Source organism: Cynara cardunculus, assembly GCF_001531365.2.
Source record: "Cynara cardunculus var. scolymus isolate 2C chromosome LG 13, CcrdV1, whole genome shotgun sequence".
Classification (NCBI taxonomy): domain Eukaryota; kingdom Viridiplantae; phylum Streptophyta; class Magnoliopsida; order Asterales; family Asteraceae; genus Cynara; species Cynara cardunculus.
The window spans coordinates 8,410,391-8,423,359 of NC_037540.1; the positions used below are offsets into that span (position 1 = coordinate 8,410,391).

The following is a 12,969-nucleotide window of genomic DNA, read 5'->3' on the forward strand; positions in this document are numbered from 1 at the left end:
CGAATGTCAATTCACACTGAGAAAAAACGACAAAAGGCATTGCTTAATCTTGGTGCTGGTTCAAGTTCGCAAATAAAAATTAGGCTTTTGGGCCTTGCTTATAAGTCACAAGTTCGAGTTTCCTTAAGGTCATTAGGGTTTTTTCCTGACTATTGTCTTTGGTAGGTCACCATGAAATTAGTTAAGGCACACATAAATCGACCCGTATACGCACTGTTAAAAAAAACGGGGACTGCTTTTATATTATGCCCATAAGCTCAAGGGTAGATCTCCTTCACACCCAAAAACCTAACTCCATCTTATTCATAAAATGGTGGATTTATAGAACAAACTATTTTTGTGTCCTCTCGTTTAACAAGCAAACATCTTTGTCTTTCGACTTCTACATACACAATCATACTTTATGTACGATGTTACTCTTGATTAGGGATATTCGGAACAACGCTGGTAGGCAAAACCTCACTATCGTACTCGAGGGATAATTTCTTAGGTGGTGCACATTATTTAAAGACACTGACCAGATATTTAAAATCCTTGTTTTGTGGTAGCGAAATAACCTCGGTCTATCTGATTACTTTATTCTTGTCATGGATGTGTGGACAAACCTTGGAGGGAGGTTATTTTGCACATAAAATTGCTTTCAGAATTTCTTCACTTCACACACGAACACAAATGCAGAAATATAAGACTTTGGGGAAGGGAATAAGAAACGCATCACTCTAGAGTGGTTTGGCTATTTGACTACTACATTTTTCTCGAGCCCACCTCGGGACACATTGATCTAACAGTGGGTTATTTATGATGGAACGAAACTGTTGTACAAGTTTGAGTACACATTCTTCCTTTTGGCAAGGGCTTTGATTGGATTTGTTTGTAAAATCACTTGCAATGATATAGATATTAACGAAGAAAGCACATGTGATTTGAATATCAAAAACAAAAAGCTACCAAAACTTCCTTAGAAAAGTACTCTAAATCACAATCATGTTTTAGCTAGCACTTTGTTTATAGAGTAAATTACAAATTCCGTCTCTGTGGTCCCTCAATTGAAATAATTACAAATACAGTCATTATGGTTTCACTTTTATCATAGAGTGAGTGGGTCTATTTGTCCTAACTTCACTAACCATTTTTTTGTTATGTTAAGATAATATTGTTTTTTTACTTATTTTTCTTTGAAACATAATTTTAAAAAGATAATTATAAAAGACGATATTACCCATGATGTAACAGAGCATTGGTTAGTAAAGTTAGAGCAAATGACCCAATCTATAGCAAAAGGTGAAACCAAATGCGATAACATACTAAATAGTGAAAAAAAAAATTAATAAACATTAAAAAAAAACATACTAAAAAATTAAAAATATTGATTTTATGTCAAAAAAAAATGGATCATGTAAAAAATCATTAGAAAACCTTGTAATGGATGTTCTTTAACATTTACAACTCAATAGGTGAACACAACTAATTATTTGGCTAATGTTGCGGAATGAAAATAACAGGGAATGAAAATGAGAATAAATTTTCATTCCCCCCAGTTTAACCAGGAATAAAGTTTTGGGCTTCAAGAGGAATGAGCTCATTATATTTGAAAAAACCAAACAATTTCCTTTATTTTCATTCGCATTGATTATTGTTTAATATCTCTAACCAAACATCCATAAATTCTTTTAACATTCGACCCAAGTTCTAATAATCTTGTTGCAGAAACTTTTGACTACAAATATCTAAAACTTACATAAAATCTTCACAATTGTTGAATCATAAACACAAGTCATCTTGGATTTGAATTTTTTTTATTTTCTAAAACTTCAAAAATAATGAAACTTCTCACGTTACTTACCAAGAAGATAAACATATCATCAAACCATCTGTCAAATTGAGAAACAGTTATCTCAAAATTGACCAATAAGATGTTCAAATGTTGAACTGTTTATTCGTCAAACCAAAAATTGTTTTAACACATTAGATTCTTAGGCCAAAAGTTCGACCATAATCATGAATCTAGAAAACATAGATGAATAAACCAAATTAAACAGACCCGATAAATCTTACAGAGATGTAGGGTCCAGATGTAAGCGGAACTAGTGGTAGATGAATGTACTTGCCAACAAAAGTGTTAGTCCATTGGTAAATAGCCATGACTTCTCTCAAGATGTACTAGTAACAGATCAAGTGGATAGATTTAATGTAAAAGGGTTTAATCATTTCAAAACTCCAAAATTTGTAAGATCGATGAAAACTTTTACCATAAGGCCGTGTTTGGTACATGGGACATAATAGGATAGGACGATTAAAAACTCGTTGTCTCACGTTTGGCGTGACATGGGACAAAACAAGAACTCACTGTCCCATGTTTGGTGCGGCAAAAGACAGGGACAATAACCGGGACAAGGTGGGACAGCGTGGAAAAAAAAAAGTTTTTTTCTTGTTCCACCAAAATAGGTGGAACAAGGGACAAGAATGAGATAGAAACTAAAATATTACTAATTAAACTTCGTTTGATATATAACCTTAACATGGTATTTGTTTTAATGGTTATCATCGCTAGTTTTCGCCACCACCATAGCCACCTCCACAACCACCATTGACCACCGACCACCACCGTCTATCACCACCTCCACAACCACCATCGGCCACCGACCACCACTGTCCATCTCCACATCCTCTTCTATTACAACCACCTCCTCTACCACCTCCACAACCATCGTCGGCCACCGACCACCACCTTCTCCTCACCATCACCGTTAGCCACTTCCACCTTCTCCTCTAATACAACCTCATCCACCACCTCCTCAACCATCGTCGACCACCGACCAACAAAGTTCATTGCCACCACCATGGGCTACCTCACTTCCACCATAACCACCACCATCGACTACCACTGCCCACCACAACCACCGGCTACCACTGTCAACTACCACTACCACTATCTACCATATTAACGTCCTCCACAACCATCACCGTCCATCTCCACAACCACTAATATCGTCAGCCACCAATGCCCAGCATCACACCGACCTCCACCACATAGGCCACAACTACCTCCTCCACCATCTTCACATCCTCCACAACCACCATCATCCACCAATTACCAATTCTTCTACCTCCACAACCATTGTTGGTGCAACAATCTTCACCGTGCCTTCACCAATTGATAAGGATCTTCCAAACCGAATAAAACATAATTTCTCCTTTATATGAATCAGTTTTTTTCAAACTACCATCAATTATATAAAAAAATTCACTGGATGCCTAGTTATCCACCGTAAGCCTTTCCTCGTTTGAACTTCGCCCTTAATTTTAAGGCTATGTCATCCTAAGGTACTGCTAAAATGAATGGATCTTATCAACGTCCATGAATGATGAACCATAGATCGAACCGCCAAATCGGAAAAACTGGGTGCTATCATATAGTTTTGTATCGTCTAAATTCATGAGTTGGAGATAAGTGGACTCGAATCGCTGACATCCAGGGTAAACCACCACCTCTCAGGTCCTGACCGATTCTACCATAGAGGCCAACGATAGACAATAACTTCCCCCCAAACACAACATACAACGTTTATTGTACTATTCTCTCCGAAGAGCAACTCTTCTCAAAATCTCACTCAATAGGTGCTGAGTTGGACTCCAATTCTAATTCTAACTAAGGATTCTTGTGGTTCCGGAGGATCTAGCGGAGAGCTTTCTCCCCTTTTCTGCCGACTCTTCAACCTTAAGAACGTTGGTTTAAAGAATGAGTGATTGCCCTAAATTTGGTATTATTTTATATTTATGTATATGAAAATTGTGTAAAAATGTTTATAAATTAAATTATTTTACTTTATTTTTGTTAATTATAACTATTATATAATATATAAAATCATAAAATAACTTTTTGGGGCAACTTGTCTAGTTATATCATGTCAAGTCCTAGTCATACCAAACACCGGACAAACACTTGTTTTGTCCAATCCTGTCTCGTCCAGTCCAGTCCTACCCTCTTGTCATGTCCAATCATGTTGCGTACCAAAAGCTACATAAGGTTTTGTTTCAAATGATCTTTTTCCATCTAAGTATAGTATTAACGTATTGATTAATATATATTTGTTTTACAATGTGTTTGTTTCATATATACCCAATTCACAATGTGAGATTTTTTTACGTGTATATTTTGTTTCATACACACGCCAAAAAGGTTTACATTGTGAATTGAATACATGTGAAACAAATATATGTTAGTCACTACATTAAATTATAGCCATAGATGAAAAAGAAAATAATATGAAATAACACATGATGCACTCATTCTAAGAGGTCTCACGATAGAGAGTTCTAAAAAATAAAGGTTCCTAAAAAAAGGATGCTTAAAATGAAGTGAGAATTTGAACTCATGCTACAGACCAGTGAATTTGAAGTGGAAGTGAGTACCAAAAACTAAATTAAACAAAACCAAAAAAAAAGTAAAAGAGTAAAATGAACATACAGAGTGCATTAGTTCATATCATAAGTTACAAAATTTAGCAAAAAAAAAATGAACAAAATTTAATATGAAAAATGTGGCATATGAGTATGAGGCAACAGCAAGTTTACCTCGGAATTCAGGCACCCTATTGTCGTAGTTGTGTAACACGAGTTGATAAACCTATTTGCAGGATTAGAATTTAGTTCTTGTGTTGGATATCTTGTGTTATTGGCATCGGAGTTCTGGTTGACAAAGGCTTCCCCAAGATGTTCAATGCTTGCATTCGCTGCATCTCTTTTCCTGCAACCGCAGAACACTTAAAACCAATAAAAGAGAAGTGATTCTACTCTTATATGCCATTTGAACCCCTCCCTATAGATCTATTCTTAAGTCAAATTTTCCATATTTACATTTCCAAAAACTCTTATTTGACCCAAAGGGGTTCAAACAGCAACACCCGAAAATAGGTAAAAGAAGTTCAAGTACATATCTCGGTACAGCACCTCTGTGGGCAAAGTACATAATATCATATTGTCATACAGTATTGATTTTGGTCGACAAGGTTTCGTCTTTCTTCTTGTTAGTTGTTACTAGAGGGCATTTTCATCTCATTTAACTAAAGTCAAACACTTCAGTAAACTACATATAGAGCCAATTGTTGCACAGTTGCTTGATGAAAGCTATAACTTTCGCAAGATTTGTAAATGAAGCATCTTTAAAGTCAAAAAAGGACTTTCAAGGGGTTTATACTTTTTCCCATACCTTCTTCTATGGTCAGCTGAATTGCTCTTTTCTCTAACTCAACTGCATGTCTGCTAAGCTCCAAGGGTGATAAATGCAGAAGTGCTGTAAGATCACAAGAATCAGAAAAATCAAAATAGATCCATTTAAATGTGAGCTTCAACAGCTTATTTTCACCAAAATACAACAGAAATCAACTCAACGTGGTATCATACGTTGAATATTCTCTCTATGATTAAATCCATCACATTGCTTGATGAAATTCTGCAAGCGCATGAATCGTTCAGTCCTCTGTTCATCTTTAGACTCTTTAAACCGAGGAACAGAAGTCTTCGAAGCTATGTGGTTTGGTGCCACAAAAGACCCGTAACGCATATTCTTCCCATTTATCTGGTTTACTTCCTGCTGAATTTGGGGTACATCTGCAGATGGTGGATAACCCACATTTTTTTCTGTACTCCCCAGATTCCTTCCTCGGTTTCCTTCAAATTCATATTTCCTACGGGGGTAATTGAAATGCTCGTGTGCACCATTATTGCCCAAGAGAGGAGGTGAAGCATAATCTGGTGTAAGCCTTTTAGTTCCACATGTTTTAGCTGCATCTACAAATGATTGCCCCTCAATGGGAAGCAAACTTTCCGGTTGGATGGCACGTGTTACGTTACTATTATTGTTCTGCACATCCCTAAGTGCTACCTTTTTTGCGGCTAAAACCGGCAGTTTACGGAATGTGGTGGTGCCAGCTACATTGGTCCCAAGCTCAATCGTATTGATCTCAGAATTAATCATTTTGATACTTTTATAAATTAATCCTGCACAACTTCGTTTAACCGGCCTGGCAACAAGATGAAATTCATCAATAAAAAACAACAAAACGCCAGTTTAGACACAAGAATCCCATATTGTGAATCATTTTATCAGGTCTACGTGAATATTAGAACAACACCACCAATGTCGTTTTTTTGACAGCCAGGACAACAGCTAAAAATGAAAGAATTGCTAGCTTAGATTCAATAAACAGCAACACATGGTTTCTAAAGAGTACTAGATCAAGAAAAACAATATTTCCAGCAGAAACTAGAAAAGTTACAAGCAGCATAGGAGATCAGATGCCGAAATGCTAAGTTGCTAACTATAAGATCAGTATAAAAACAAACAAAGATATTACTCCAAATGATGCACCTATAACAAAACTGTAAAATACAAAGTACAAACGCTGTTGAATGATTCAAAGTTTTACTTGGTCATTAGGAGTATCAGCAGATTTTTTTTCCTTCTTTTTAGCTAGTTTCTGTTGAGTCTTTAAATTCTCTTTTTTCAGTCCTGTAAGCCTATATATTGAGGCAGTCTCCGGTTAATAAACCATCGATCCTTCAATAAACTTCTCTGATTTTTCTTAATATTTCCAACATTCTGGTATCAGAGCCAGGTTGTAACTCAGGTTTTCCGTCTTCAGCAGTAAGATGGCAGCAAACAGTGCAACCATAAACGTCTCACAACCCCAGATCCCCATATTCAAAGGGGATTCTTACGAGTTTTGGAGCATAAAGATGAAAACTTTATTTCAATCTCAAGATTTATGGGATTTGGTGGAGAACGGAGTTGTTGAAGGTGACGATGCAACTAACAAAGAAAGTTACAAGAAAGATGCTACAGCTTTATTCTTCATCCAACAAGCAGTAGATGAATCTATATTTTCAAGAATTGCATCAGCCTCTACAGCAAAAGAGGCGTGGAATGTACTTAAGAATGAATATCAAGGATCGGGAAAAGTTATTACTGTAAAATTACAGTTTCTGAGAAGGGATTTCGAAACCGCCAACATGAAAAGCAATGAAACTATACAAGCATATCTCGCAAGGGTTTCATCAGTTGTTAGTCAAATAAGAGCATATGGCGACAAAGTGACAGATGAAACTGTGGTGGCCAAGATACTACGAAGCTTGACTCCAAAGTTCGATCATGTAGTCGCAGCCATTGAAGAGTCGAAAGATCTGTCCAAATTCTCCGTAGATGAACTCATGGGGTCTCTTCAACTCATGAAACAAGAATCAACAGATCCACAACAAGTGAAGAGGAACAAGCTTTTCAAGTGCAAGGTGAACAAACCAGATCATGGTACAATCGAGGCAGAGGAAGAGTTGCAATCCGAGGAAGAGGGCGTGGAAGGATGACCACTGTCCAATGTACCAACTGCAAAAAATATGGTCATAAAGAAAGTGATTGTTGGTACAAGGAGAAGCAATCACAATATGTAGAAGAGGAAGATGATTGCTTATTCATGACTTATGTAAGTCTTCAAACCATCCCAAATGAAGTCTGGTTCGTAGATAGTGCTTGTTCAAACCATGTAACAAGTGACAAAAGCAAGTTCAAGGACTTGGATGAAACTCATAAATCTAAGGTAAGATTGGGAGATGATAAACAGGTGAAAATTGAAGGAAAAGGAACAATTGTAGTCAAAGTCAATGAGAAGGTAAAAACAATTCAGAATGTCAATTATGCACCGGGTCTTGCTCACAATCTGTTAAGTGTGGGTCAACTTCTTCAATCTGGTTTCTTAGTACTGTTTCATAACGATTCTTGTGTTATTAAAAACAAAACAGGAGATGTTTTTTTTAAATCACTAATGACAGAAAACAGGATGTTTCCGATAGACTTCTCTAACAACAGGGAGTATCAATGATGATGAGCGGCAAAGATGATGTTACAACGTTGTGGCATCAACGTTATGGTCACTTATATATCAACGGATTACAGCTGCTTGCGGCTAAAGAGATGGTGAAAGGCTTACCCACAGTCAAAGATGTGAACAACCCTTGCGAAGGATGTGCGTTGGGGAAGCAAACAAGGACTTCGTTTCCTACTGGGCAAGCAAAAAGAGCCGAGAATAAGTTACAGTTGGTCCATGCAGACATATGTGGACCCATGTAAACCGCTTCACTTGGAGGTCGGAAATACTTTCTACTCTTTATCGATGATTTTCCAAGACTGAGTTGGGTTTATTTTCTCACACATAAATCAGAAGCATTTGATTTCTTTAAGAAAWTCAAAGCTTTAACAGAAAATCAAAGTGGTGAAAGTATTAAAGTACTCAGAACCGATAGAGGGTGAGAGTTCATTTCTAAGGAGTTCACCAATTATTGTGGCGAACATGGAATCAAGAGAGAGCTTACGGCTCCCTATACCCCTCAACAAAATGGTATAGCGGAGCGAAAAAACAGAACTATACAAGAAATGGCTCGTTCAATGATCAAAGCCAAAGGACTAGGTGATGAATTATGGGCTGGATCGGTCACTACTGCTGTCTACCTGCTGAATCTGTCACCTACAAAAGCAATATGGAATATGACTCCATTCGAGGCCTGGTACGAGTTCAAACCATCGGTTAGTCATCTTCGCATTTTTGGCTGYGTATGCTATGCTTTGATTCCATCAGGAAGACATAAGCTTGATCAAAAGGCAAAGAAGTACATTTTTGTGGGGTATTCCACGAAATCCAAAGCATATAAACTATTTGATCCAAATGAAAAATCTATGGTGATCAGTAGAGATGTGCAATTTAGTGAGCAGRAAGCATGGAGTACAAGCATCACCAAGCCTAATTCAGATTTAATTCTGGATAACGAGGAGGAAGGCACACACRAAGAGCCGCTGGTCAATCCTCAACYTCAAGGTACTCCTTCAAGCTGCAACAACACAGRTTCCTCTTCGAGCAACGAAAMTGTAGARTCATCTCAAAGTAGTGATTCTGAAGCCTCTCTAGATGACAGAAACAGTGAAGAAGTACCGGTAAGACGAAGTGAGCGTGGCTTGATTCCTAAGCGTCATTTCCCAGTTGAAGGAAAAGGAGATGATTTTGTCATGCTTGCTAGTGATCCAACAACTGTAGAAGATGCCATAAAAGAAGATGTTTGGAAACAAGCTATGCAAGAAGAAATTAATGTTATTGAGAAGAATAAGACTTGGAAGCTAGTTGAATTACCAAAGGAGAAGAAGGCAATCAATCTAAAATGGATTTTCAAGACAAAGGTGCATTCAGATGGAACAATACAAAAGTACAAGGCGAGATTGGTGGCACGCGGATATGCACAAAAACAAGGTGTAGATTTTGAAGAAACATTTTCACCGGTGGCAAGGTTTGAAACGGTAAGAGTTATCCTCTCACTCGCAGCACAAATGCAATGGCAGGTTTTACAATTTGACGTAAAATCTGCATTCTTAAACGGGGAACTAAAGGAGGAGGTTTATGTACAACCTGAATGTTTTGAAGTATGTGGAAAGGAACATAAAGTATATAAGCTTGAAAAAGCTCTTTATGGCTTGAAGCAAGCTCCTCGGGCTTGGTACAGCAAGATAAATGAATTATTTCTTACAAATGGATTTGAGAGAAGTCCAAATGAGCCGACGCTATTTGTAAAGAAGCAAGGCTTAAAAGATATTGTGGTAGTAAGTCTTTACGTCGATGACATGATATACACAAGTTCCTCCCTCAATCTCATTTCAGAATTTAGAAAAGCCATGACAAGCAAATTCGACATGACTGATTTAGGGGAGTTGAGATACTTTCTTGGATTGGAGGTGAAGCAAACCAAGAGAGGCATATTTATATCCCAACATAAATATGCCTCAGACATCTTGAAGAGTTTTGGCATGGTGGGCTGCAAAATGGTTGGGACTCCGATGAATGTAGGTGAGAAACTCATGATTGATGATGGCACAGGATTAACAGATGCGGGAAAATTCATAGTAGGGCAGTTGATCTATCTCACTCACACCAGACCAGACTTAGCATATTCAGTCGGATTGGTTTCTAGATTCATGCATTGTCCTAGCAAGCAACACTTAGGTGCAGCCAAAAGAATACTAAGATATGTAGCAGCTACATTAAATTTGGGGATCTGGTACAAAACTCAAGCAGAATTTCAGCTCAAGGGATACTCGGACAGTGACTGGGCAGGCTCAGAAGAAGATGGAAGAAGCACAACAGGAAATTGCATCCTTCTTGGATCAGGCCTGTTGTTTGGGTCTCCAAGAAACAACCAACCGTAGCTTTGTCGTCTACAGAAGCTGAGTATGTGGCAGCCACTGCAGCAGCATGTCAGGTAGTTTGGATAAGAAGATTACTTGAAGACTTGAATCAAAAGCAAAAGTATCCAACACAACTGCTATGTGACAACAAATCAGCAGTAGCACTTACGAAGAATCCAATTTTGCATGGAAGAACGAAGCACATAAAGATTAAACATCACTTTATTCGGGAATTGGTAGCTGAAGAACAGATTAAAGTTGAGCTTTGCAGATCAGAACAACAACTGGCAGACATGTTCACCAAAGCTTTACCTCAAGCTAAGTTTGAAGACCTCCGAGCACAGATAGGAGTTGACACTTTTGAATCAAGGGGGAATGTTGAATGATTCAAAGTTTTACTTGGTCATTAGGAGTATCAGCAGATTTTTTTTCCTTCTTTTTAGCTAGTTTCTGTTGAGTCTTTAAATTCTCTTTTTTCAGTCCTGTAAGCCTATATATTGAGGCAGTCTCCGGTTAATAAACCATCGATCCTTCAATAAACTTCTCTGATTTTTCTTAATATTTCCAACAAACGCAACATTGATGTTTTCAAAAATCATAGCATACAATATCCATTAATGAAACCAATCAATTACTAAAACCCTTACTGAATTGACAGCAAAATGAAGTTGATTTTGACTACATTGCATTTCCATCATTAGTGAGAATTATAATTGAAATCAATATGACTGAAACTTAATCAACTCAAGCTAATAATAAATTAATCAAACACATCAAAACGGGGTTTGTTTAATTTGGTTCATTAGTAATGCCCTAGACATAAAACTGAAGATTTTCATGGCTTATACAAATGTATAAAAACAAAAAAGAATCAGCCACAACAACAAGTCCCAAATCACATTCAAATTCAAATACATATGCAATGAATTCATCTGAGAATCAAGTGTAGGTAAAAAGAGAAGACGATTTTCAAATTGAAGAAAATCAAATTCAAGTTACAAGAAGAATCGGATTTGAAATCGAATAATAGGTTGATTGAAGTAATTTTAGTGGATTAAAACACGAAGATTTACCGTGTTTAGCTGCAAAATCGCCCGATCCAAAGGGAAGAAAGCGAGACGGCGCGAGATAAAAGACATTGGGGGTTTTCAAAACAAGGTTTGGCTCCAAAGGAAGAAGCCCAACAAAAAAGTCAAGTCCCATTTCTTTTTTCAAATTTTGAATAGATTCCTAAATAGTCAATTCAACTTTTTATATATTTTTATTTTATTATAATATACAAGTTATAGTATGATGGTTTTTATCATTTTTAATATTTTATTAATCTATTTTACAAAAACTCTTAAAAACCATTATTTATAGAAGAAATATTGTTTATTAATGCATAGTACTTAAAATTTAATATTACAAGTAAATTATGCATAAGTACAACTTATTAAAGCTCCATATTTGAATTCGTGTAACTAACTGCAGATAAACATAATCAAATATTAGATAAACATCTCATTTTAAATATAAAAAATCTAAAATATAATTAGGATAATCATAGAGTTCTAACAAAATATTTAGTTATTATCATTTTAAAAAATTATATTATTAAACCTAAATTAAATTTCCTTGTTACTAAACCTAAATTAAATTATAATTAAAAAAACTTAATTAAGAAAATTACACAAAAACACAAGAACTTTTAAAAAGATTAATTTATACTGATATCGATATTTTTTTATAAAAAATCTATGATATTTTTAGATGTATATTTTATTCGAAAATAGAAACATTATCGGTTTCTCAAAAACACATAAAACCGTATTATTCGACATAAAAAAAGAATAAAACAAAACACTGAAATCAAGATGTGTCTCGATGCATTGCACGAGTACCCTTCTAGTAATAATTTAAATATTATGGGTTCAAGTCTCGACTTTTAGTACTGATCGATAAACTAATTTAACCATAATTACTTGTTTGAGTTATCGACTTTTTGAATAATTGTATTCCACTCTGTCCCATACTAATCAATTTTTTTAAGAAAAATAAACGATCTTTAAATGTAAATCAAAATTTGCAGGCCAAAAATGGGAAAGTAGTTTGTTTGGACGACATGTAAAGAATGATAATATGAGTAAATTAAGAAATACAGTTTGATATTCACTTAGACAGTTGAAATAATGTTGAAATGATATATGTTTTTAGTATTTTGTATGATATTAGAAACAATGTCATATGATAGTTACGGTATCGAGTATCGGTACATTTGATCCTCTAGACCTAGGGGTGGCAATGGGTCAGGTTAAATTGGGTTCGAGTTCAACCCATCAGGTTTAAAATCTCAACCCATTTATTAAACAGGTTTAAAATCTCAATCCATTTATTAAACAGGTTTAAAATTTCAACCCAATCCATCTCATTTAATTAAACTAGAAGCGTACTCGCGCAATGCAGCGAGATACATCGTGATTTTAATATTTCATTTTATTCTTTATCTCAGTCGATGTTATAATATGACTTTATGTGATTTTGAGAAATCGATGATGTTTTTATTTTTTAAATAAAATATATGTTTGAAGATTTCAATAAAATTTAACAAAAATATATCGATATTAGTATCAAATTAACTATTTGAAATTCCTCATTTTTTTGTAATTTTTTAATTCAATTTTTTTATAATTTAATTTATGTACAATAACGAAGTAATTTATATTTGGTTTAATAATATAATTGTTTTATAAAGATAATAATTATTTATT

At 35.5% G+C, this 12,969-nt stretch overlaps 1 protein-coding gene across 1 annotated transcript; it reads right to left on the minus strand.

The window, feature by feature from the left end:
* Positions 1–4,427: 4,427 nt before the first annotated feature.
* On the minus strand, positions 4,428–11,368 carry LOC112525615. The gene is made up of 4 exons (XM_025135806.1): positions 11,293–11,368; positions 5,404–6,023; positions 5,210–5,293; positions 4,428–4,747 (listed from the first exon to the last, which is right to left on the minus strand). The coding sequence occupies exons 2-4, from the start codon at positions 5,975–5,977 to the stop codon at positions 4,647–4,649; spliced, it is 759 nt and encodes a 252-aa protein (XP_024991574.1). The 5' UTR covers positions 5,978–6,023; positions 11,293–11,368; the 3' UTR covers positions 4,428–4,646.
* Positions 11,369–12,969: the final 1,601 nt, after the last annotated feature.

Excerpts from the sequence above, each read along its gene's own strand:
- LOC112525615 (XM_025135806.1), bottom strand. The coding sequence starts at position 5,977 with ATGATTAATTCTGAGATCAATACGATTGAGCTTGGGACCAATGTAGCT. Across the intron at positions 5,294-5,403 it reads TCATAGAGAGAATATTCAAC|CACTTCTGCATTTATCACCC; the intron begins GTATGATACCAC and ends GTGATCTTACAG. Across the intron at positions 4,748-5,209 it reads TCAGCTGACCATAGAAGAAG|GAAAAGAGATGCAGCGAATG; the intron begins GTATGGGAAAAA and ends CTGCGGTTGCAG.